This window comes from Embiotoca jacksoni, unplaced genomic scaffold (assembly GCF_022577435.1).
Source record: "Embiotoca jacksoni isolate LCO1_2020_lvr unplaced genomic scaffold, fEmbJac1.0.p SCAF_1, whole genome shotgun sequence".
NCBI lineage: Eukaryota > Metazoa > Chordata > Actinopteri > Embiotocidae > Embiotoca > Embiotoca jacksoni.
Window position 1 is genome coordinate 26456509 of NW_027185229.1, and position 26394 is coordinate 26482902.

A 26394-nucleotide genomic window follows, 5' to 3' on the forward strand; every position below is an offset into this window, starting at 1 on the left:
CCCAATATCAACACTTAACGCATTATTTAGCACAGCAGAAACAATAAACACTCGTCACTCTCACGTTTCCTGAACTATTTTTTTTTTAATCAAATGTTTGTTCAGTTTATGCAAGTATCATCTCAGATATACATGTTCAACGTTGATGAAGACGAGGGTCCTATTTTTTTTATTTTTTTTTGTGTGCAGCTGCATTAAATGCGCTCATCGACTTGTAAATGACCTCAGAAAAATGTAGTCTGCAAATTTGTTTATTCGTGAACACAAACGCGTCTTCCACCCCTCTAAAGTGCTGCAGAGAGACATTTCTCACACAAGTTAACGCGCGTTAGCATTCGGCCGGGCTGCACGGGGAAAAAAAAATACAAAATAAAAATAAAAATAACTTCATGATTTTGGGCATCGAGCTCGAACTTCGTCCGCCGACGCTTCAGCGCACGACACAGTCAGGTGGTCGCAGGCGAGAGGATTCATGCGAAGGTGAAGAAACGAGGACTAAGACACTCGGGGGGGAAAAAATGTATGTATAAAATAAAAATGACCAAAAAAAAAAGGCCACAGTTTACTGCTGCTTCCACTGATTGTGGTGAAATCACTTTTATAGGAATAATTCACAATTTTGAATAATATTTTATATGTTTTCTGGTGGGGAACACATTTTTTATTTATTGTTTTTAGAAATTGTTGAACTATTCCTTTAAGATTAAATCCAGCACACGTTCAAGGTCGAATGTTCAATCTCGATTTTGGGAAAAAAACAAACTCACAACTACGTCCAGTTTAGTCGCTCTTCTGGAGCGTCGGCAGGTTCTCGTGAGATATTCTGATTTATCGAGGAAGATCATGCGATACGATCGAAAGACCACAGCAGCTAAATGATCCCTCTATTTGTTTCGACTGACGTGCTCTCGCTGCGAAAACCTGAATATTTTCCGAAACTATCCGACAGAATTAGATCCGAGTTGCATAATTTTTGTTTTCCAAAGTCAAAATGCAAAAATTTTATCTTTTTTTTTTTTTTTTTTTTTTTTAATTCTGAGGGTTTTTCTTATTTTAGTGGATTATTATTACTCTGCAAGACTTTAAAAATACTGATTAGTTGTTTTAAGTTATTTTTTTGAAGCAAAAAAAAAAAGCCAAACGATGTCTTCAAACGTGAGAACAAATAATCTTAAAACACAAGGACAGTTTCTATTTTCTGACATTTGTAAAATAATAACCGCATTAAGCCGTGAGCTGAAGCGTTCGCGTCGTATTGACACATGCGAGAAAAAAAACAACAACATTCAGATGTCCATTGGCACGGCGGCCCGTATGGCACGGTGAAATAAATCTCAGTACAACAAATGTAAAAAATAAAATAAAAAAAAAAAAAAAAATCACAATTGAATAAAAAAACCACCAAATATCAGCAATCTGAGTGTTAAATTAAACCTCAGCTCAACGGTGAGTGTTTTAATAAACTAGTGTTAACTTTAGATGTCGTTTAATGAAACATCTGTACTGAAGCTGGGACGATCCCGGTTGCTTCAGGTGACTTCCGGTAAAAAAAAACAAAATTAAAAAAATTGTTTTATGAATCATATTTTTTTCATGAATAAATTATTTTTCTAATCTAATTTTTTTAATTTATTTCTATGTACTTTTCTTACGTAAGCAGCTTCTATTTTTATTTATCGAACATTTTTTTTTTTTTACCCTAAACGATGATAAATACCAGATTATTTATAGGCTCTGAGTCCACATCCCATTTTCACACAGTCAAAGAATTTTTTTATTTTTTTTTTACGACGAGTCTCAAAGTATTCATTTTCAACACTTTTAATCCACCGCACGACCATCGAGTCCTGAAGCTGCCGGCTGCCTGGATGGAGGGAAACCCGACTGACAAGGATTTTGAATTTGATGTAAACGGTTTTTTTTTTTCTATCGAAGTCATAAGAAGCGAAAAAAAAAAAAAAAAAACGTGAAAGCTGCACGATGCATTTTTAAACATTTGGAGATCTGGTGGAAAAAAAAAATAAATAAAAAAATACAGGTTTCATTCTGGTGTTAAAAAAAAACCTTTGCAGAAGAAGCGGGTTGCAGCAAAATGAGGCAATTAAGACAAGTCGAGTTAAAAGTCTTTCTCCATTGTTTTTGTTTTTAAAGGACACGCCCACTTTTTTTTTTTTTACGTGCAAAGAGAAAGTGTGAAAACGAACAGGCGGACGTAAAAACGAATTCGTCGTCGCTGCGTATTTAGCTGCTCTGAGGAATCGTGCAAAAACTCGTCGCTCGCACGTGTTTCGGCCTGAAACAAAGCCGGTAAGATGTTCAGGATGAATCTCGACCAATCAGATCGCTCCGTGCTTGCAGAAGCAGAACAGGAAACGGTGAAAGTCTGGACTGATATTTCTGTTTTGTTTTTTCATGAGATAAAATGCGATAGAGAAGAATTCTTAAACTTATTTCTGTCTGTAATCTGAGTTGATTTTCTTTAAACTACTAAATTAATCTGCAGGTTTTTTTCCCCCAACTTTCTGCTTCTTACAGCCTCCTGCTTTTCTTTTTGTTTCAAGACACGTCTTTCCTAAAAATTGCAAAAATAACTTGATTTCTATTAAAACATGCTGCACTGGTCGATTTTTTTTTTTCATTCATTTTGAGACCATGATGACTTCGCCATTTAATTTCAGACAAATGGTGTTTTTTTTGTTTTGTCTTTGTATTGCGGCTGTGTTGAAACTGTCCCACGTCAAAAGATCAGAGATGCTTTCAAAAAAAAAAAAAAAGGGAAAGCTGAAGTTTTGACCGGTTTGTCTGCCGCTCCGGGATCCGGTCCAGGAACTTCAACATCCAGCGGGGTTAAAGAGTCCACGGTGGCTCCAGAGTTTAATATTCCTCATGTTTCAACTGAGACTTTTTAAGAGCTTGAAAAAAAACCAGAAATGAAGCAGCGGATCCACCGAAAGAAATAAAGCTCAAGTTCAAGTATCCCAGCTTCCCGTCTGGATCCCGCTGGCTGTTTCTCAGAGACGAAGCGAGACCAGAGAAGACAAACCTTCAGACGCTTAAGATTGTCTAAAAATGTTTGAAATGACAGACTGAGGGCGGCCATCCCCCCCCCCCCCGCCCGTCTTCTCGTCTCTCCAACCACAGCAACGGATTAAAAACATTTTAAAAGCAGAAACTAAAAAAAAAAAAAGCAGAAAACGGCGATAACAACTCAAATGTAGGTTTTGTTTGTTTGTTTTGTTAGTGATTTGCTTTTCACATCTCGGGGAGGTAAAGGGACCACAGTGCAGAACTGGCGGGTCGGTCATGTTGCCGTAGCGACGGTTTCGGCGGATGGGGTTGCGTCGGTGGGCGGGGTCAGGTGACGGGTCGGCTGCGTTTGACCGCATCGGCCTTCTTCAGTTTGCCTTTACTGAAGGTCTGGATGGAGCTCAGCAGGGCGGAGCGACCTCCTCCTCCTCCTCCTCCCGCTCCGTCAGAGGAGGGCAGAGGAGGAGGAGGAGGAGGGCGGCAGGAGGAGTCCAGCGTAGGAGGAGGAGGAGGGGGAGGAGGAGGAGGAGGAGGAGGAGCTGCGTGTGGTCCTGGATACAGAAGAGAGGAATAAAAGGAGGAAGTGTGAGAGAAGAACATCAAGCGACTCCGGTCGCGTTCAGTTTCTTCAGGAGCTGTTTGCACAAAGATAAATTAAAAAAAAAATTTGGTTTTTAGTCTCCAACTGCTTTGATCAGAGTTAAGATGGCGAACTTCGACTGTAACGAACAAAAATCGAGGCTCTTAAACATCACAGCAATCCGCGGGATGAAGAGTAAAGATCAAATCAACATCGTTTTAATAGAGATTATTACATCGGTAGAAAATAGTTTGTCACCACTTTGAAATGAGGCACCTTTTTATTCATTTATTTCATTGCCGATTATTGGATCATTTAGTTACGCTTTGTGGATCAATAAAAAGCTGTTTCAGAGAATTTCTAATTCTGCAGTTATACATTTTTCTAAGTTGTCAAATTATTCCGCAAAGACATTTCTGGCAACCCGCATATTAACCTGTATTAGTTAACATTTTGGGTTAATTAAAAGAAATGCCAGATTCACTATCAGCAGCTTTGACTTTTATAGAGAAAATTTTAAAAACTTGATTATCGGGCAACTTTTTTTCAGTAATTTCTTCCAGGAAACATCAGTGTTTGTTTGTGATGCTGAGTCACTCTGAATCTACAAATACGTCTATCAACATCTGTGTTATAATTTTGACGGATTTATGTCTAGTAAATGATTTATTAACCTTTATAGATTATTAGTTACAGCCAATAAACCCTTTCTGAAGGGTAAATTACAACAAATGGAGTGTCGCTAGTTTTATGAATTTTTTTTTTTTTTTTTTAAATTGCTGTGTGTTCTGTGGATTTTTCCAACAAAACCAGTGGATATCTTTGTGAAAGCAGCGCCTGTAGATCAGGCTTGAACTCAATCCACCGTCAGTTCAACGCAACCTTCAGTTTACCTGAACGCTGCAATACCCATGAGCCTTCGGTGGCCGTTTCTATGGTGACTGATACGAAATGGAGAGTTCTGGAGCTTCGCGGCTCTCCGATCGGACGAAGCAATGCACTCTGGGACTTGTAGTTGACTTTCTGTCCTTCGCCGGGTCGACGACGGCCTCCGTGTGATTCTAACGGAGCGAACTGACGGAGGATTGAAGATGAACCTGCCGCATCTATCGCTGCCGTGACATTTTCACAATCCCACCGCCCCCCTCCAAAAAAAACTACATAAAACTCAGGGATGACAGGCAAAGAAGCAAAACGCTGAGTAGCGTGGGGGGGGGAGCGAGGGTGTGTGTGTGTGTGTGGGGGGGGGGGGGGGGGGGGGGGGGCGCAGAGGCTTTAAAACAGCTGCAACTGAAGCCTGCTGTGTGACTGCACAGGGAATTATCTACAACGTAATGAAAAGGACATCCGTCACTCTGACGGATGTCGTCCCGACCTGGAGAAACTCGTCACTGCAGGACAGTTGTTGTTTTTTTATATATTTTTGGAAGACGGTATCTGCAGCAGAAAATTACCCGTTTTGTTCCTGAACACGTCAGAAAACACGAGAAGCTGTATTTTAATCATTTAATAACTGCCTGCAGCGGTGACGGACAGATTTTCTCCAAGACGGCCGAGGAACAAACCGACTTTCATTACGTTTTCCGCAGCCACAGCGACCTTTCGGGGATTTTTCATGCAATATTCAGATGACTTCGTTTAGTCTGCGGACAAATAAAGTATCTGAATATTAGACGAAACAATAAATAAATGAAAAATCCTTCGCAATTGAAGCGTTTGGTCGACTGCGGAGCAGCTCTGCGAGGCTGAAAGGAAAAAAACAACGGCCGCAAAAGAAATCGACATTTCACAGCGAACAGAAAAGATACGATTGAAATAATACACAAATTTTTACCAAAACAGGACGTTCACAAAAAAAAATAATAATAATAATCTGACACGTCTTCCCAAACAAATAAACACCAACTGACAAAAAAAAAAAAAAAAACACAAAACACAAAACAAGACGAGACGTGCTGGAACAGAAATGACGGATCACAATCTCCAATGAAAGACGGGCGGGTTGAAACCAAGAGAGGAGTCGGGCTGTCGGTGACGTTTGGACGTCATTGCAGATTGTGAGGTTTTCTGTAAAAGATGCGGCGTACACCCGGTTTGCAGGCAAGCGGCGATTTGTCGAAGCGCGTTCTTCACTTCGGATCTCATCGCCGTGTCCTCGAGAGCACGACTGGCCCGATGAGAGCCGAGAGGAAGGAGATCACGTTGACCTGCGGCTCCCGCGGCCTCGTCTAAAACGATGCAGTGTTGGAGATTAAGACTGAATTATTTACATACTGGGATCTTTTAAGATTGAGAGTTGAATGATTTCGATATATTTTATTTTATTTTTTAAAGGAAACCTTGACAGAAAAACGTATCTAACTTAAAGTTACGGATGTCAGAACTACAAATAAAATGCTGGAAGAGTATAAAACGCTTTAAGCGTGTATTTCTTCTTTTTAATATTATTATCCTGAAATGGCGTATTTTGACAAATTAAGCACTCGAGATGTTGTTAACTTGATGTAAATTTGTTTAATAAAGTTCATAAAAAAAAAATCTCAGTTTTTAAAACGTGAGGCTGAACGTTGTAAATTCTCTGTGATTTTAGTCTGGAAACCCTGTTTTGATTGACAGTTCGTGCCGACCAATCGGCGACGGGTAGGGCTGGTTGAGTGTACTGACGTCGTATGGAGGCCATTGTTGTAGTTTTGGCGCCCGACGTACGTCATACGGTGGAGAGTACCGATCGATTAAAAGGCGGCTCCGATAGTTTAGAAAAAAAAACAACAACCAACCAACGACTACAGACGGTCCTGAAAGCGGTGTGACCAGACACGTGGCCGATGGCGTGAATTCATGGGTCTGGTAATAACATCGCAAAAGTAGCCCAGAAAAAAAAAAAAAAAAAAAAACTTAAGGAGCTCCATATATTTGAGACTTCCATTATCACTAGATTATATTTACTTGATGTGTTTCTACCACCTACAGTAGCAGTTTGAAGTTTTTCTGACAACGTTTTGATTAAAAATACTATATTTTAGTGTTGTTTTTCCCCCCCTATGTTTTGTGTGACAGTTTAACCAACTTACAGAAGTTAAAAATGGATTCTTCCACGTCTGAAAATCACCGTTTCAAATGACAAACTTCCAGGTTTCAGCTGGCAGATAACGACCGAGTACATTAACAACCTGTGCACGCTTGCTTAAAGTTTTCTTCGCATACGTTTATAGACGCGAGGCAGGTCGGGAGCTTTGCCGGTAAGCCGAAGGTGTACGGCAGCTTTTTCTTTTAAAAAAACCACCAGAGACTCTTTATCATCACCATCAACATTATGAAATCTTTTACTTTACCCCAACGACACGGTCAGAATGGAGCATGCTCTACGGTGGAGACGGCAACAGGAAGAAGAGGAGGAAGAGGAAGAGGAGAGAGAGATGACGGTTATCCAATCAGCATTTACACAGTATCACCGTGACGACAGAGGAGGACGGGAGAAGAGAGGAAACCGATGTCACATTTAGTCTGTGGAAGGTATTTCTCACCAATACGGTAAAATACTTTTTAAAAAAATAAATAAATAAATAAAAAACATCCGTGTTTCCCAGAAATTCTGGGTTAACGACGAAGGTCCTGTTATTGATCCGAGCAGAAGTGCTGAAATGTCCCCGAACGGCTTCTCACCACCGGGGGGCGCTAAAACGGTCTGTTAGACACTTTTCCAGAGGAAGACAGAAAAAAAAAAAAAAAAAAAAAAAAAAAAGAGATAAATGGGAGAAAAAGACAAGATGGACCGAGAGTTCAACAGACAGACATACCTGTGGTGGACGGTGGGGTGGGGGAGGAGGGGCACGTGGGAGGGGAACTGGCTCCAGAACCTGAAGACGGACAAACGACGGGACGTATTAATCACCATCGATAAATATTGTCGCGCGAAGAGATGAGATCTTACTTTTGGTTCCTGATAAGATACGGACGGTCTTGATATGAATATGTAATCACAGTAAGCCACATATACGTAAATCTGATTCCCTGTTCTTCCACTGATGGACAGGTGGTGGCAGTAAAGTGCCAAGAAATGTAGAAACGCACCAACAAAGACAGCGAAGAAGAAGAAAAAAAACCCCAGCAAACTAGCAAACATTTGCTTTAAAACAAAAACTTTTTAGTTGGCTACCAGACGTCCGAGTCAGCGACTCATTGTCTCCACCGAACACGCCGAAAAACAACTTAAAAACGAGCTACTTCAGTAATTAACATGAATCATTACACCTGTTTTTTGCTTCGTGGTAAATATTCTCAGACTAACCAAATAAATAAATAAAATTGAAAAAATTTCCCCTCAGGGATTAATAAAGTAACTTCCTAACCTAACCTAAAATGCAACTATTCAGCGAACCAAAACAGCATATTATCTCCAACTTGTAAATGAATTAGCCGGCTCACTGACGACGTTGAGCATTAGTTTCCCGCCTCAGTTGCCTTTTTCCCGTAGAGACCTTCACACTTTACATCCACGGTAACAACAGAAGTGACCTACCAGAGTTATTGTTGTTTCTGATGGACACGTCTTCTTCGTTTTCATAAGTCGACTGTCTGGACTTCTGCAAATAAATAAATAAATTAAAAAAACTTTTGTTGAGGTCTGTCGAAACTTAAAACACCCGATTTTTATTCCACCGACCTCAAACGAAGTATTTTAATTTCTAAACTGATGGTAAAATGACTTTTAAATTTTTTTTTTTTTAAACGTGCGTCTGCTGACCTTCCTCGCCAGATTCTTCCTCCTCTTCCTCTCCTCCTCCGAGCCGTGGTGGGACTGGGCTCGGGTCAGCCTCCGGTGCTGGTGGAGCTGCAGTCACATGTTAACACGCAACATTAGGCAAACCTTTCAAAATAAAAGCGATGCAACATGTGTGTGACGAGTGTCAGATGATATAAAAGTTATGAAGGTGAATATTCTCACACAAATGTGATGTTAATCCAAAAAACAGCAACATTTCTTTTAAGGGCCCTGAAAGTCTGGAAGTGGAAAACACAACTGGATTTCACTTCCTGTTTAATTAAGTAGAAGAAATGAGCTTGTGCTCATGCTGTCTTTTTTTATTTATTTATTTTTTTTAAGAGATTTGCTTTCAGATCTGCTTCCATTGAAAGTCATTGAAGAGAAAAGTCCTCAGATTCTGAATTTTCTTAAGTTTCAGTCTATTTAGTACAAAACTTCCCCTTTTTGTGTCTAGACAGCGTGGCGGGACGAGAAAAAAAAAGAAAAAAAAAGAGGCACTGAGTTGTAGTTGCAACATAACAGTTTTTTGTTTTTTTTTCCCAAACTCTGGAAATTCTTCCCTGCAGCATGAATCATTATTTTATTATCTCAGATTAGAGGGAATATGGAAACTTAAATAATTAAAAGGTTTTAAATACGATTATTAGAAGACAACTTTTTAACATGTGCAGGTTTGCAAAGAGAAGAATCTTCATACCAAGAAAAAGGGGCAAAGATTCTGCTCGCTGCTGTGATCCGGCAGTATTTTTATAAATAATTGTTGCACAACGCTTCGCTTAATGGATCCATCTTCGGGTACCGGCATTTGTTAATAAAACATTATTGAGGGGCAGCGGATGAGAACATTGACCCACCAGTCTCTGCTCCTCCTGCAGCCTCTTCTCCAGACTCTCCTTCGCCGCCTTCAGCGCCTCCTTTAGCCTGCTGGGAACCTGCAGGAGGGGAAAGTCCACGGATTTTGTCTTCCTCTTTGCTGTCGAAAAAAAACAACCCTGTAAGAACGAACGTCAAAACTGAACCTCTTACCTTGATCTGGAGTTTTTCTGAGTGTTGGAGCAGGATGTCGCTGAAGAGCCTGTTAAAAAAAACAACAACCACAAAACTCTTCAACAAAAAAATGAATATCACGTCGCACTGAATTTACTTCCAAAAATATGGCGAGCACAACTTGATCTTTTGTGGGTTTCATTGAAAAGAAAAAACAGGTGAACTCACGGCGTCTGCATGAGCTGCGACACCGTCGGCATCCCGCTCTTACAGGCCTCTGTGGACAGAATGGACTGCAGCACTGACACTGAACACACACACACACACACACACACACACACACACACACACACACACACACACACACACACACACACACCATCAAGTTTCCGTGACATGCAGACCCGAAATAATCTACAAATTGTCTGTGCAGTGTCATTTCCGGTGCGTTGATTTAGTGTGTGTGTGTGTGTGTATATACGGACCCACAGCTGTGTAGGGGACGCCGGGGTATTGATCGACGGGGACGCTGTCCGGCGGTCGGCCGTACGTCATCTCATACAGTAAATGACCGAAGCAGAAGACGTCGATGCTCTCTGTGGTCTACAGATAAAAATACACACACACACACACACACACACACACACACACACACACACACACACACACACACACACACACATTTTGTCTAATAAACCATCAAAAAACAGTTATTTATATTTGTGAATAACTTGCTACATGAAGAATCAGAGAACATTTTCACAGATATAATTTTCCCGACTGAATTACTTTATTATTTATTTCCCCTCTCAGCGTTTAATAAATCATTTCAGGTTTTTTTTTTTTTTTGTTAGTTTAATTGTTTAAGATCAACAGATTTTTATCCGGGAGTTAATTCATATCCAGGCTCATCTAAAATAAATCCCAGTTTGGGAGTGGCACGTACGTTGATCTTCCTGAGCTGCGTGAAGGCCGGCCGCAGCGCCGAGGGAACTCCCAGCATGCCGTTCTCCACGTCCATCAGTCGACACACGCCGCCGTCGTCCACGATGACGTTGGACGTGTGCAGGTGGCCGTAAAACATGCCGCCGTCGTGGAGGAGCTTTAAGCCCTGAACACACACACACACACACACACACACACACACACACACACACACATCAGCAATCTGTGTGTGTTTTTCTGTGTGTATGTTGTTTTTTGTGTGCGTGTGGTTGTTTTTGTGTGTGTTGTTTTCTGTGTGTGTGTTGTTTTTTGTGTGTGTTGTTTTGTGTGTGTTGTTTTCTATGTGTGTGTGTGATGTTTTCTGTGTGTATGTTGTTTTCTGTGTGTGTGTGTGTGTGTGTGTGTGTGTGTGTGTGTGTGTGTGTGTGTGTGTGTGTGTGTGTGTGTGTGTGTGTGTGTTGTTTTCTGTGTGTGTTTGTACCTCCAGGATCTGACGGCCGTACAGTTTGATGTGCGGCAGCTCGAGGCCTTGACTCTTCTTCGGGTTGCAGTACTTCTTCAGGTAACTCTCTCTGGGCTTCACCTGGACAGAGGAAGAGGAGGGGGCGGGGCTTATATGAAATACTGCCTAACAAATAAAGTAATGAAGTTTTATAAAAACTGTCTCCACTCTGTTTTAGTGTTGTCATCGTGCATTTTCTGTTCCGTTTCCCGTCTCTTCTCGGCCAGGTTTTGCAGGTTTTTAAAAGAGTGTTTGAGTATTTCTCTCTGTGAATATCGTTATTATTTTACTCTATGAATTTGTTTCCTAACGTTAAAAAAGCCTTCGGGAACTCCTGCGGGACTAAAACTCACTAAAACCAGGTTTTGAAAACTCTCAGTGGTTCAACAACATCGAGACTACAAACAACCTGTAATAAAATATTCTGTGACACTGTACATAAAAAAAACCCACATATAAATATTGCATTTTGTGAACACGTAACTGTCTAGTCATTAAATAGAAGACTTTTTTAAAACCAAATTTTCAGAAAAAAATAAAGTCTTTAATATGTCTTGAAAGTGTGTAGTTAGTTGTTGTACTTACGCTAGTTGTTGTGTAGCACACATGAAGCATGAAGACCTTTCTTAAGAATCTTAAGACCTCCCCGAAAGTGATGCTTTATTTTTATTTTTTTATTTAAAGTGAAACCAACTGAAAAGCTTCAGTTCACCACATTTAAAGTTTGTAAGAGAATCCAAAAATCTAAAAAGAAACGAGCTCCACATCCTGCTCGACCATCCGATGTTCTCACGCGCACACACACACACACACACACACACACACACACACACACACACACACACACACACACAGTGTACCTTACAGATGTGGTCTCTCAGAGAGCCTTGCTCACTGAACGGCCGGATGAGCAGAGTTGAAGACTCGCTGGTGCTGGAGAACAACAGCGGATAGAGAAACGGAGTCTGTGGGCGAAGACGAGTTCAGTTACTGGAATTGGAATCATGTCATATAAAGTCAAATTAAGTGACGCTTTAGCGGCAACCATAAAATTAACATGGTTTAAATGCAGATATTGTCTGGAAAAACAGAAAAATCTGAGAATTTAGTGATTTTTCTCACCACCTAGCTGAGTTTTTACAGCCCACAAATGACTAAAACCGATATTTTGTTTTGTGTGTGTGTGTGTGTGTGTGTGTGTGTGTGTGTGTGTGTGTGTGTGTGTGTGTGTGTGTGTGTGTGTATACGTACAGAGAGGCTTGTTAGCAGCTTCATGGCTGACTGCAGGTCTTTGTCTGACAGGAACTTATCAGGACCCAGGTCCACCTACACACACACACACACACACACACACACACACACACACACACACACAGTCAGATGTTTGACCTAAATGTTTTCTTTTCCTTCAGACTGTATCCGGCTCAGGAAAAAAAAACAACAACACACGAGTTTGCACGCATGTGATTTCAGTCACGTACTTTCAGAAATATCCTTCAGAGATAATAAATTAATCCTCAATTCGGTTTATCGAATAAAACCTGAAATAACTCGACAGATAAAATTCACGGCAAATTTTTTAAAGTGGGTCCTCTCTTTAAAAAATTTGCCGTGAACCTTATCTGTCGAGTTATTTCAGGTTTTATTCGATTATATCCAAAAGGAACAAAGAGATCAGATCGGATCGGTGGTGATAAAAGACAACAGCGGCTGAGCGACGGATACACGACAAAACATTTCAAGGCATTAAAATAATCAACAAACACCTAAAAAAACCCACTCAAAAGTCTCTTCAGTCAGCTGATCACTGAGTGAAATACTCATCCGAGTTATTTATATGCGATAAATTCACATCAGTTAATCACATTTGACTGAATCTAAATGGAATCTGTTCTTCAGATGTCCCTCAAAACTACTGAAAATAAAAGGTTGTAAAAGAAGAAAACTTTACTTGTCGCTGAATTGCTCTTTATAATAATAATAATAATTAAAAAAAAGATTTAGAATTTACTGCATAAAACTCAAAATGTTGAGAAAATTTGATCTGCAACTACTAAACGGTTAAACTATCTGGGCTGTTTTTTTGTTTTTTTTACTTTTCTATGTGCTCTTTTATGAGCTGCCGTAACAGGTGATGAAATCTGTTGCAGATTATATTTGAAGTGTTTCTTTTTTTTTAACGCATTTGAAGTCACGTTAACTATAATTTCATTTGTCACTTTGGATGTGAGGAAAGTAACTTCAGGCAGTTTTGACTTTACAACTCGTAAACTTGGTATTCAATCTTAACAAAAGTCATGTTATTTACTTTAATATTTATACATTTTAATGTTTCACACGTGTCCTAAATTTCTGGAACTCGACCATATTAATTATTTTACTTTATGCGGCTCCTTGCAGATATTCTTTTTTTTTTTTTTTCTAAATTCTTTTTATTTAACATCTAAAAACGTGTATTTTGAAAACTTGTTTAAAAGCCAATGAGCAGACCCACACAGTCTGTTGTTTTTACTCACCCAGCTCAGCAGATATCTCTCTTTGGGCTGCTCTTTGTTTTTGATTAGAAAATATTTCTTCCTGATCCTCCAGCCTGAAAAAACAAACAAACGACGCGTCACGTTTTCTGAAACTCGGCCAATTAGAACCGAACGCGAGATCATTTCACAGTTATCGAAATAAAGGGAAGTGCGTCGTCTCAAAGCTGCGTCGGACAAAACGGGTAAAGAGATTCTTTCCTGTTACGAATAAAAATGTTGAATTCATAAGCAGTAAACATGCTGCTTAAATAGATCTAAAGTCTAAAAAAAAAGGTCAGGGTTTATTTATTTCATGTTATGAACTCGGGTGAGTCTCACCGATGTCTCTGAGGGGCTCCAGGACCTCCCACTTCGGGTCCGACCTGAAGAACATGGAGACCTGCTGCAGGGCGATCTCTGAGACACACAGACCGAGAGACAGAAGGCAATTTAAATAACCTCGCCCGCACAGATCACGCAGGTTTGAAGCTGATGTTTCCTGTTGTTGTTTTTGTTGTTGTTGTTGTTTACGAGTCGCCATCTGCTCGAAAATATGTCGTCCTTTTTTTTTTTTTGTTCCGGTTGAAATTTTGAGCTTTCCCGTTCAGAATGAGAAATGCGATGCGTTCAAAACTAGAAGGCCGTTTTCAACTTTCACCCGCTGCAGGGTGGAAAGTTGCCGTTTGCTCATCGAAAATCAGATTTTTAAGGGGGCGGGGCTACGAGCAGGATTTGTGACATCATAAATAAAGACGGGCACAATATTCAATTCACACGAATGTGACGTGGAAACTTTGAAACCAGTTTAAACGCAGAAGAATGCACTTCACAGAACGAAGCATGAGACATCGAAGTTCAACTTCAGAAATGAAATATATTTGCATAACTTTAGATTCCTACATTTTTAATGAGTCAGAAGGCGGCGATACATTTTAAGGATTTTTACAAGATAATTGATTGTTGTTTAATTTTATGGAAAAACCATATCAGACACAAATCATTTGTGAAAATAGAGTCTGGAGGGGATGTTTAGCTTTAAAAAAAAAAAAAAAAAAAAAAAGTATTCACGGGTCTATAAAACAAACTAAAACCAATTCAATATATCCCTGCTAGTACCTTTAAATGCTGCTGGTGCTTTAATCTGCCACAGTGCATCACATTTTATAAACTGAACCTATCTTTTCTATTTAATATCTGCATCTGCAAAGTTACCTGCTGCAGCGAAGTCCTATGAAGACGTATGGAAAGTAAAATTTTAGGGTAAGCTTGCAGTAAATAAAACATAAACGAGCGAACCTGTGTAGTTGGCGGAGTAGTTGTTGGGGTCCAGGAACTTCTTGACAGGCAGGGAACTGCAGAGGAGAGGATGCTGGGTAATGGAGTCCAGGAAGGCTTGCAGTCCTCTCTGCCTCTCCGCTATGAACTCCCGGTCCATGTTTCCGATCAGCTTCTTGGGAGGGAGGGGGAGACTGATGCTGCACACCTGAGGAGAAAAACCGAGAAAAGGGTTCAGACTTTTATGTGCAGTTTCTTTTTTTTTTTTCTTTTTTTAAATCAACATTTGATGTTTTCTCCTTTAATCTACCGTCGCAGCAGGTTTCCTACAGTTCTGCTGATGGGAGAAATGAGACCCTCAAACAGGAAATGAGCAAGCAAATCCTCAGCAGAAAAAGAAAACACCCCCGCTGACTTCCTGTTATCCAGGAATGATGAGACCCGACCGTAAGACGAGTCACCGACCGGGACATCCGACGTACATCCTAAAGATCCTCTGCAGCTCCAAACAACCACGCTGAATGTGTCAAACTGCTGATTTGAACATTTTAGCACCATTTCTTTATGTTCCTCAGGTTTTTAGAAAAGATTTCTTCCACTTTCACGCGGCAACAGACAATTTGACACCTTCGGTCAGCTGTGACATTGTTAAATGGCGACTTTATCTTATAACCTGGAATACAGCAGATTTAAAACAGTATGTTGATGGATTCATCTTGCTAAGTGAGGACCGGCGTGGAGCTTTGAAGTAGCCTGAAATTATACTACGAAGAGAGCGGCAGGTTTCAAAAACTAACTTTTTTTTCTTTTTTATCTTCTCTAAACTGATTACTTCCACCAGCCGAGCGGGTTCAGAGGCCGCTGCTCAATACCAGCTGAGTTAGGACGCCTGACTGATCAATGGTTAACGCCTTCAGATGGCTGAGGCTGCGCTCTCACATTTTTACTGCAGCGTTCAAAGTCACTGACAAGCTTAAAGTTCACAGTTTTCCATAATGAACTCCTGCCTGGTCGACCTCGGGAGTCGCTTTCAATAAAAAAAAAAAAAATAAATAAAAAAACATCTCTGACTTTGGAGTTTCACAATAAAGAAAATTCTGATTCTATTTTTTACAGGAGCTTCATTTAAAAAGAAGAAAAATAGAACTTCACAAAGTCTTTTTTGTTGCCGTTTTAGCGTCAGTAGCATTCGGGGTCCCTCGTGGTCCCCAGAGGATGAATCCTCCTGACTTCTACTTGTCAAACATCTACAGAGATGCTCGATGATTGACTGGAACAAAACGGTCATTGTTGGTTCCCAGAAAAAAAAAAACATATCCTACTTAAGTGCTTTATTATTTACCGTTACCGTGGCAACAACGACTCTTCCTGGGCTCCATGTGTATTTTTTTTTTTTTTAACTTAGACTTTATTAATCCCACAGTGGGGACATTTAGTCGTCACAGCAGCATAGAAACACAGTTAGAAAAATGAAAAAAGTGCACACAAAAAGAAAAAAATTACAAATACGTGTAGAATAAAATAAGATAGATAAATAGATCAGGAGACCAGTAGAAGATTAAGATTGGTACAACTCCTTCTAAAACATAAGAGCTGAGAAGCGCCGATTCATCCGCTGCCTTCTCACAGGACCAGCGAAGCCTCGAGTCTGTCGTAACCAACGGTCACTGAGTTTTCTCAAAAGAGGAAGGAGATTGGGCAAGACAGAGCTGGTGTTTGTTTGTGTGTGTGTGTGTGTGTGTGTAAATGTGGACTAATAAGCCTAAAAAGATTTAGTTTGTTGTGTCTAAAATTCTCTACAGTTGATCACTTGGAGTATTCACGACGAAAAAAAATATCACCGCACAAAGACTTCAGTTACTTTTGTCACCTGTAAGATAACGACGGCTGCGAATGTCAGCAGAAACGTCTCGAAGCCGCGGCTGACAAACACTTTTTTTGCCGAGTCAGCTTAAAAGTCTCCAAGCGACAGTCACTGAAACTCACCATCAGGCTGCTGTTCAGGACGTCAAAGTCACTGTAGCGCCGAATCACCTGCAACACACACACACACACACACACACACACACACACACACACACACACACACACACACCTGTCAGTGTCATATTTGAAATGTATTTGATAAATAAATCAATAATTTAAAAATAACACTATTTATATACATTTGAATTTCTAATTTTAAAATAGATAAATAAATAGATAAAATAACAGACACACACACACACCAATTGGAAATAAAAAAAATATATATGATGAATATTTACATCAAGAAGAAATGTAAAATATTCATTATGTCCAGTGTTTTAAAAAAAAAAAAAGAAGCCTCGTGGGTTCTTAAACTGAAAGAAATGATGTTAATTACAGAAATATTGTACAGAGTTGTTTATCTTCCGACATGTCTTACAACAGCAGTTTCTGCAGATCTTTATCGCTCTTTCTTCCTCTAAGTTCCTCCGAGTGACACACGAACCTCAGTTGAACATTTAAAGCTGTTTTGGTTTGACTGGTTTGAGGTACGACGAAAATGATTTGCGGCTTGTTTACTGAACATTTTCATCTGTAAATATTGTTGCCAGATTATTAGTCCGAGCAGACTTTTGCGGTGATTTTCTCCCTTACCTGCTTGCGCTACCTGATGTCGGAGATTGTGATTGGTGCATTTACCTGCCAGCTGTTGTCTGTAGCCACGCCCCTCTGGACCCGGATGATGTACTCCTGAGAGACAGAAACAACGCCACCATTAAAACACACAATCTCCCATTTAAAAAAAAATAAAAAAAATAATTGTAAATGTAATAAAAATTTAATTACACTATAATGAGATAAAACCATGTGAGATTTTTAGTTGTACAGTTTGATTCCTTTTTGAGAAATAAAGTCATAGAGTCTCAAAAATAGAGTCACAGCTTTCTAATATAATTGTAATATTAAAAAAGAAACTAACATTATGAAAATAAAGGCAGAGCTGAGAATAAAGTTGTCCTTTTATTTGAATTAAGTTATCGTATTTGTTACGTGTCGATTAGGAGGAAGGAGGTAAGGAAGGAAGGAGGAAAAACAAAAGGATTTTATAAATAAAAATGACAATTTTTCTTGTAAAAATAACGATTTTGTCTTATAACATTATGACTTTACTCAAAAATCCCACCTTTTATTGTCATCTAATTATTATTAAAAAAAAAACAACCTTTAAACGATCTCAGCATCAGAGTTAAGTTTCAGATGGGAACTCAAAGAGTTAAATCAAATATTAAAGTGAACTAATGTTCATTACACACCAGGAAACAAAGTTAGTGGACTAGAATATACAACCTTTCTCTATTTTTAGGACAGGCGGCTGCACCTGAATAAAAAAAATTTAAAAAAGGCTTCTCATATTTCAGGCTTGTTCGCTTTCTGTTTCCTTTCCAGAGAAGAGATTCAAATGACTCAGATCAGTCTCACCCTGCTCACAGGTGCTGCCGAGTTTAAAAAAAACCAAAAAAAAACACGTTGACACTGTTACGAGGGGGAGAACCGGGGTGTTAAAAACACGACATGTTCCTTTAATCTAATCCTTTTTACGGTTTATAATACCTGCTTTCAGACGCTCAGGTTTTCTGCTGTAATAATGCGGTCGTTCATGTGAGCTGAGCGGCTTCGAGAAACACTAAACAGATCGAGTCCTGAAATAACTCAATATGATGAATCAATTTAAACCAACGCAAGTTTCTTTTTTTTATCCACCTGCTCCTTGTTCTGAGGCGCTCAAGTGACCTTTAACCTCGACGCCAGCGCTGATCTTTTTATAAGCAGATCGGTATCAGCCAGATGTGACTGATCCACATTAAATGTAGTTTTTTTTTGTTTGTTTGGGAATCCGATCATCTTAACTCAGAAATCAGGAGTAAAAAAAAAAAAAAAGAAGCTGGATACCTTTAAAATAAACAAAATGGCATTAAATTGTTTTTAACATCGAGATCAAAATGGAGCAAGCGTCATTCGTGTTCTTACAAAGTGTAAACATCAGTCTGACTTTTTGAATTAAGTTTTTTTTTAAGAGAGTGTAGTTGGTTAGACTTTCTCTGTTTGTAGTCTGAGGCTGGTAAATTGGTGACCAGAGATGAAATGACTAGCAGGCCCGTCCCGGCAGCACTGCCTTCATTTAGGAGCTGCTTACGTGCTGAGAAAATTCTGGAAAGACAGAGTTAGCATAATTTATTCTGCAATAACTGTTTCCCAAAATGCCATTAAAAAAATATATATATATATATATATATATATTTTTTTTTTTTTTAAATCTGCTGTTTTGATGATAGGCTGAAAATATAAGAAAAAAAAAAAACCTCATGTAATCAAATAGAAACGCGATGAATATGTGGATATATAAATCAAATCGTTATATCCACGTGTCTTTAGTCTCTCTCGTGATGTTATGGAGGAAGATGATTTTGTTTTTACAAGAGCAACAACACCAACGATGGATGCCTGACTTTAGCATGCTAAGCTAACGCGCTAGCTCAGCTGATCACAGCGCAGCTGTCGTCAACAACAAACACGACCGCAGTGAGCCCATTATCGGACGGGGAGCAAATTTATACCGTTTGTGTTTTTAGTCTACAACGTGACCTGTTCGTTTTTCGGTCACGTTGTTTTAACGTCGTTTCTTACCGTGCACACGAATTCAAAGAACATATTTTAGTATAAAGTTGAGTTGTAATGCTGCACCAAAGTCCATTCAAAATCCGTCTAATTATTGTTTCTGTGCATTTCAGCAGGTGTTTATACGAATAACAAGAGAATCTGTCCCTCAAAATTATAATTTAACCCAAAATCACTTTTAATCCGGATGGTTTACACACTTATTTGAATGAAATCTAAACATTTCCTAACATCAAATGTTTTGTTTTTTTTGTATGCCGAATGTTAAAACAGATCAATAACAATTCAAAACAACAACACGTTGCGTTTTTAAACCTGTGAATTTGTTCCAGTATTAAAATTAATCAACTTTTAAGCGGAGTTCGCCGCAGCTGTTAAAAACGGCTTTCACAGAATAATAACAAAAAGCTCAGGGGGGGGGGGATTTACAGGTATAGTTTGGGCCAGTCGGTGTCAATAGTCCAGTGCAAATCTCTTTATATATATATTTGCTCGGTGAGGAAACGCTTCCAGGAAATTGCTTAATCAGTGACAGCACCAGCGGAGCATGGCTCAGCCGTCCGACAATACAACTACCCAGCAAATATAATGATATAAATGGGCAGCATCACGTTAAAAAAAAAAAAAAAAAAAAAAAGTAGAAGAAGAAGAAGAAGAAACACGGTGGGTGATGTGACAATTCACGGGGGGAAGGAGCCGTGGAGAAGCGGGTACAGCTGTGTCCGATAATGGAACCAGTGACGCAGCGATCGGTTTATAACGCCCCCCCCCTTAAAACGACTTTTATTTTAGACGCATTAAAAGACGCGCTGGGGGGTGGGGGGGGGACACACCGCGGGGTTGTTGTTGTTTATTTTTAGAGTCAAACCGACAGACTGTCCCCCCCGGTAAACACTCACCGTGTGGGACTGCAGGTTCTGGCTGGCTTCGATCACCGCCGTCAGGGGCACGGTGTCGTCCGGCAGCGGCAGCCCGCCGGGGGTCGGCTTCTCCAGGAAAGACATCCCCGGAGGATTAACGGCGGAAAAAAAAGAAAAAAAAAGAAAGTCCGACGCGGCGAGAGTCCCCCGTCTGTCGCTGCCTGACGCCACCCGGGGAAAAGACGAGAGGCGGAGCCCCGCTGGACGGGAAAAGGACGAGCGCCCGACAAATACCGGGAGAAGCGAACTTTAGCCGTTGGCTTCGATTTACGGTAACCAGGAAGCGCAGCGTCGGTCTGACGTCATCGGGCTGTTTTGTTATTATAATTGGATGTTGGGCGAAACCACGTGAGGAAAGGGGCTCAGCGCCACCTGCCGGTCTGGAGGAGAAGCGCTAAAATAAAAATAAAAAAACCATAAAAGGAGAATCAATCAATCAGAAAAATAGATGTAGTCAATGAAAACTCAACAACAAATTGGTGAAATAAAAATCGAAATCAAACTGTGACGTAAACAAAATTATTAAAAACATAAAAAAAGTCTTAATGTAAGGCCTAGCTTACTTCTTGTAATAGAAGCTTTCCCCCCCACATCCCATGGCCTTCCTCAAAATACAAGAACAAACATTAGGTTCAATAAAAATAAAAAAAAAATGTTTAAAAAAGTAAAACTCTCAAAAATATTATGCAAAAAAATCTTATATTAAAATTAAAAAAAACAAGGACCCATTTATTCCAATGCTTTGCTCTATATTCCCTCAGGTAGTTCAGTGTAATGACGTATGTTACATATATGAGGGGTTATGAGACCAACTGTTGGGTAATCAAATGATTTACACCTCCACTTACTGATTAACACCATTTCAAGTGGAGAGGAGAGGAACCCATCGGTGAAATCAGCTGTCGAGATGATCGGAGGCATTGAAGGACGCATGTTACTAACAATAAAAAAAAATTATTTTAAAAGAATCTGAGGAAGGAAATAAAATAAATGACAGAAGTCGACGTGATGAAAATGAACTGGACTGAAAAAAAACCCACTCCTGAACATAAAACGACAACAAAACATAAATGGATTCGATAAAGTAAAAGAAAAACTTTCCATTTTTTTATTCCACACAAACGATTTTACAAGTTAAACAAACAAAAGTTCAGAGCCGATAAATTAAACACACGAAACAATAAGTCATCAGCTGACTGACATCTTTGTTGTGTCTGTTATTTATGTAGAGAAAGATGTCGCAAACAAAAAACAAATTCACGGTGCGTGTGCGTTTGTGCGTGTGTGTGTGTGTGTGTGCGTGTGTGTGTGTGTGCGCGACGCAGAGGATATTTTTTTCAATCACTGCCACATCTTCCGATCTGTCCGCTCCCAGGGGTGCTGTGACCTTTGACCTTTTCCCTTCTCCGCCTCCTGCTCTCACTCCCTCTTCTGCAGCTGCTCGGGCATCATCACCATCACCTCCCCCTCCATCACCACTTTGTCCTTGACGGTGCACGTCACGGCGATGTAGGCGAACGCCATCTTGACCCTGCGGACCTCGGCTTCGGCCACCACCTCCTCGCCGATGTAGAGCGGCCCCGGGAAGCGGATCTCCTGGTGCAGGAAGACGCAGCCGCGGCCGGGCATCTTGGTGCCGAGCACGGCCGAGATCAGGCCGTTGATGAGCACGCCGTGCACGATGGGCGCCTCGAAGGAGGTGGTGCTGGCGTAGGCCGGGTCCAGGTGGAGCGGGTTGTTGTCGCCCGTCAGCTCGGCGAACAGCTGCACGTCGCGGGCGGAGAACGCTTTGGTGAGCGAGGCGCGCTGGCCGATGTGGAGCAGACGGCCGAGGGGCAGAGCTGCAGCGATGGAGGGGAGGCGGAGCCAAGGTTTATTAAGGACACGCCTCCACATGAAAGTCATTGTGAAAGAAAAACGACACGCCGCCTCCGCTTTAGTCGAGCTGCAGGTCGCGACTGTTTCCCGTCAGCGCCAACAGGAACGGAGACACCTGAGATATAGATATAGATAGATAAATAATAGATAGATAGATAGATAGATAGATAGATAGATAGATAGATAGATAGATAGTAGATAGATAATAGATATAGATAGATAATAGATAGATATAGATAGATAGATAGATAGATAGATAGATAGATAGATAGTAGATAGATAATAGATAGATAGATAGATAGATAGATAGATAGATAGATAGATAGATAGACAATAGATAGATAATAGATATAGATAGATAATAGATAGATATAGATAGATAGATAGATAGATAGATAGATAGATAGATAGATAGATAGATAGATAGATAGATAGATAGTAGATAGATAATAGATAGATAGATAGATAGATAGATATAGATAGATAGATAGATAATAGATAGATAGATAGATAGATAGATAGATAGTAGATAGATAATAGATATAGATAGATAATAGATAGATAGATAGATAGATAGATAGATAGATAGATAGATAGTAGATAGATAATAGATAGATAGATAGATAGATAGATAGATAGATAGATAGATAGATAGATAGTAGATAGATAATAGATATAGATAGATAATAGATAGATAGATAGATAGATAGATAGATAGATAGATAGATAGTAGATAGATAATAGATAGATAGATAGATAGATAGATAGATAGATAGATAGATAGATAGATAGATAGATAGATTAGTTAAGACTTTATTAATCCCACAGTGGGGAAATTTAGTCGTCACAGAGTTAACTCGTTTAATTCCACCTCTGCAGTGAGCTGACTCTGCTGTCAAAGTGAAACTGAATGTGTTAAAAAAACAAAACAAATTCACAGCTTATCTGCAGCAGAGATACGCTGCTCGGACGGTACGTGGTCGGGAGGGGCGGTCAGGTTTTCACAGCTGATAGGCAGAAAGCTCGGACATCAGGTTTTGCATCATTGTTTGTATTAGGTTTAGTTTCAATGAGTTTATTTAAACTCCAGTCTCGATTTTTTTTTTTCAAGTCAAACAAATGTTTTTGTTTTTTTTTGTGCTCCAGATCACACAGAAAAATTCAAACTGAGAAAAGTGGGATGAATGTGACAAATTCTCTTAAAGTGAGTGTTTTTTGTGAATGACGTCTGCTGACCTGCAGCACTCTGAAGGCGCAGGTCTGGTTCTGGTAGGAGCCCAGCAGAGTCAGGGAGCTCCACAGCTTCACCAAACCCCTGCAAACACACACACACACACACACACACACACACACACACAGTTCAGAGTTTCAAAGTGATGCACGAGTGACTCTTTTCTTGCCGTCTTGCTGCTGCGACTGAAGCTCACCGGCTGTAAACACGCAACAGAGCCGTCAGGTCATCGTACTTCAACAGGTCAAAGGTCAACGCTGCTCCCACCTCAAAGGGCATACAGGATAAACAAATGCATTAAAAAAAAAATATATATATATATATATATATATATATATATATATATATATACTTCAGGGGTTTGGTCATCCGAACAGATCAATTTTTTTAAATGTATCGATACGTTTGTTTATAAAATGTTAGAAAAGTGTAAATTATTTGAACATCTGACCTGCAGTTCAAAACTCAAAAGTTTGTCACTTCATTACCATATTAAAATAAAATAAAAGCAAAAAAAAAACAGCTCAGTGGTTTTTGTTTTGAAACGCAACATCATCGGTTACTCGATTATTAAAATAGTTATTTCTCTGTCCTTCAATCAATCAATCATTTCAGCTCCCGGCTTCATATAACACGGGAGTTGCAGTTATGCGACATCCCAGCAGACCCGCGAAGAAGCTCCTCCGTGGAACGACGGTCGTATTAATAAACTCACCTCCCCGTACAGAGTCTTCAGGCCGGTGATGATGAACTGCTTCAGTTCGACTGCACTCGGTCGGGTTGAGTCATCCTCCAGCTCACTAAACAAACACACCCACAAACACACACACACACACACACACACACACACACACACACACACACATAGAAGAACATGACTTGGAGCTGCAGTCACTGAGATCAGATTGTAGTGACTGAATTGTTTGTATTGCCTCTTCATGAAATCTTAATGAAGGCAATAATAAAAAAAATAATAATTTAGCTGAACACACACACACACACACACACACACGTGCGCGCAGCCACTTACAGGCAGACCTTCAGGTAGTGGTACGGCGCGGCGTTCTTCAACACGACTCGGCGGTAAGCAGAAGAATCTTCCTTCCTTTTGACGCGTCTCATTCTATCAGCAGCAGCGAGTCGACCTTCGGGTGACGAGCAGCACGTCGATCAGATGACCGCAGACTAAAAAAATAAATAAAAGAGACATTAAATAACACAACCTTATATGTGCATCTTTTTCTAATAAAATTAAAAAAAAAAAAAAAAGACTTGTCTGATTGCTGATCTTCAAATATAGTTTTATATTTCCGTTTGTTTTACACCGAGCTTCTTTATCCAGGAGCACACGTATGTAGTTTATGTGTTTATATTGTTTTTATGATGTAATTTCAGTGCTATTTGCTTGTTGTTGTTTTTTTTGCGGTGTGACAATTTGCTGCCTTTTCTTGTTCTTTAATCATTGTTTTGTATGTTAGACCAAATAATAATCTTATTAAGGGTGTTTATACGCACCTTTAATTCAGAAGATTGGGTTCAAATACCTTTTTTTTTTTGTTGTTATCGTCGTTACAAAATTTTTGGAAGAATTTCATGATATGTTATAGACTAAAAACAAGTGATTGCTTATTCACAGAGAAATGGATGCTGACAAAAACATATTCCACAATTTTCTGTTAACAAGGTGTTTGCCATTTTAATTTTTTTTTATTTGTAAAGAATAGAAAAACAAAAACTGCAATGTGTTAACGTGTCAGAGTCCAAAGTGAGGTATTCGGGAGTTTTATTTTGTCGCACACAAACAGTCCAAAAACTATAAATATTCACATTTACTGCTATTTTAATAATAATGAACAGAAAATGCTCACATTATACAAGAGAAGGTTTCACGTCTTTATTTGAAAAAAAATCAACAAAAAGATGTTTAAAATGACATTAAATCTGCACCTTTTTGTGTCATGTGATAGTAAAATTCAATATTTTTAAAGATTTTTAGGATTGTTGGTCCAAAAAAAAAAAAATAGAAACTTTTACTATTTATGGCATTTCAGAAACAAAACAAAGAATCAATTAATTGACTAAAAATAATAAGAAAGCTATTTATTTACAGGTTGCTGGACGATAGGCAATAACTAATATATGGTTGCAGGTAAATAATATAAATAATGAGCCTGAATCTTGAATGTTGAAATATGAAGGTCGCAGCAGCAAAACAAACGAAACGCTCTGCTGTCAAGACGAATTTTTACATTTACTTCCATTGTTTTTGCACACAGACGTCGACACGACGGGCAACAAGGCTTTAATCTGCTGACTTCTTAAAATATCTCATTAGATTCTCGGTAAACAACCTGAAACCAGCTGAAAGGAGGTCAAACGGGAGCTACCGGCTCCAGCTACAATTAGCTCGTAGCTGCTACGCGGTCAGATAAACAGTTGGCGGCACAAAAAAATGCCGTTTGTTATTGTTGTTGTTGACGGTAAACAAAAGTAAACGTCTTTTCACTCACCGGCTACGTTAACGTGGAGAGCGGAGACAGCGTGGCGAGGACCGCTCCGCGTCCATGAAAACTTCGGAACCGCCTTTGCGCATGCGCTGCACTCCGTCCTGCGCGTGCGCAATCGTCAAAACTCCGTCAAAGAGGCTGCGAATGAGCACGACGGATCACTCTGTCGCAAACATTGAATATGTGTAATGTTTGAATTTTTAAACGAACGCAAAATTTTATGAGTTTTTACCAAAAATAAATAAATAGTGAAATACAGCCAAATTTAAATGTGGCAGATCATTTGACAGCTTTTTTTTTTTTTTTTTTTTTTTGGTGGAAGACATTTCAAACTGAGTTTCATAAGTGTAAGCCAAAAAGCAAGAAAATAATATTAAAAAAAAAATGTACATAAGAAATGTTAGGAATGATCAAAACAGTACATGATACACAGTCATAATTATGAAATAAGTCAAAATGTTGTATACTTTTTTGTGTCATACTTTTTTCCTTTTTGTAAAATTAAATGTAAACATTAAATACAAAAAAGGTTATTGCCAGAAACTTTCTGCATCAAGTCCATAAAAATAAACTTACACGTTTCGACATAATATTTGATTGCATTTCTTAAATGTATA

At 39.4% G+C, this 26394-nt stretch overlaps 3 protein-coding genes across 4 annotated transcripts; all 3 read right to left on the reverse strand.

Moving 5' to 3' along the window:
- Positions 1 to 65: 65 nt before the first annotated feature.
- Positions 66 to 20451, reverse strand: pxk (PX domain containing serine/threonine kinase). Of its 2 annotated transcripts, XM_069150672.1 has the most exons (19): positions 20141 to 20451; positions 17265 to 17315; positions 16584 to 16631; positions 14619 to 14805; positions 13662 to 13739; positions 13323 to 13396; positions 12058 to 12132; positions 11667 to 11771; positions 10786 to 10887; positions 10306 to 10470; positions 9845 to 9962; positions 9588 to 9666; positions 9399 to 9447; positions 9227 to 9304; positions 8352 to 8438; positions 8127 to 8190; positions 7405 to 7464; positions 6940 to 6969; positions 3488 to 3578 (listed from the first exon to the last, which is right to left on the reverse strand). In XM_069150672.1, exons 1-18 carry the CDS (start codon positions 20243 to 20245, stop codon positions 6953 to 6955), a joined length of 1542 nt encoding a protein of 513 aa, XP_069006773.1. In that variant the 5' UTR covers positions 20246 to 20451; the 3' UTR covers positions 3488 to 3578; positions 6940 to 6952. The 2 variants fall into 2 exon arrangements, with proteins under 2 accessions (XP_069006763.1, XP_069006773.1); XM_069150662.1 differs by lacking the exon at positions 6940 to 6969 and having other exon boundaries at positions 66 to 3578.
- A 795-nt stretch (positions 20452 to 21246) lies between these two features.
- Positions 21247 to 22066, reverse strand: LOC138198917 (hydroxyacyl-thioester dehydratase type 2, mitochondrial-like). Its single transcript, XM_069150686.1, has one exon. The coding sequence runs from the start codon at positions 22064 to 22066 to the stop codon at positions 21581 to 21583; it is 486 nt and encodes a 161-aa protein (XP_069006787.1). The 3' UTR covers positions 21247 to 21580.
- Positions 22067 to 25877, reverse strand: rpp14 (ribonuclease P/MRP 14 subunit). Its single transcript, XM_069150698.1, has 6 exons — positions 25781 to 25877; positions 24301 to 24455; positions 23986 to 24070; positions 23467 to 23537; positions 23276 to 23354; positions 22067 to 22154 (listed from the first exon to the last, which is right to left on the reverse strand). The coding sequence occupies exons 2-6, from the start codon at positions 24390 to 24392 to the stop codon at positions 22098 to 22100; spliced, it is 384 nt and encodes a 127-aa protein (XP_069006799.1). The 5' UTR covers positions 24393 to 24455; positions 25781 to 25877; the 3' UTR covers positions 22067 to 22097.
- Positions 25878 to 26394: the final 517 nt, after the last annotated feature.

What these genes read in the sequence shown, in the direction of transcription:
- pxk (XM_069150662.1), bottom strand. Translation starts at nt 20,245, where the DNA reads ATGTCTTTCCTGGAGAAGCCGACCCCCGGCGGGCTGCCGCTGCCGGAC. An exon ending in AGAGATATCTGCTGAGCTGG is followed by an intron (nt 12,133 to 13,322) that starts GTGAGTAAAAAC and finishes GTGTGTGTGTAG; the next exon opens with GTGGACCTGGGTCCTGATAA. An exon ending in CAGAAACAACAATAACTCTG is followed by an intron (nt 7,465 to 8,126) that starts GTAGGTCACTTC and finishes GTCCGTCTTCAG; the next exon opens with GTTCTGGAGCCAGTTCCCCT.
- LOC138198917 (XM_069150686.1), bottom strand. Translation starts at nt 22,066, where the DNA reads ATGACTTTCATGTGGAGGCGTGTCCTTAATAAACCTTGGCTCCGCCTC.
- rpp14 (XM_069150698.1), bottom strand. Translation starts at nt 24,392, where the DNA reads ATGAGACGCGTCAAAAGGAAGGAAGATTCTTCTGCTTACCGCCGAGTC. An exon ending in CACTACCTGAAGGTCTGCCT is followed by an intron (nt 24,071 to 24,300) that starts GTAAGTGGCTGC and finishes GTGTTTGTTTAG; the next exon opens with TGAGCTGGAGGATGACTCAA. An exon ending in CTGTTGCGTGTTTACAGCCG is followed by an intron (nt 23,355 to 23,466) that starts GTGAGCTTCAGT and finishes GTGTGTTTGCAG; the next exon opens with GGGTTTGGTGAAGCTGTGGA.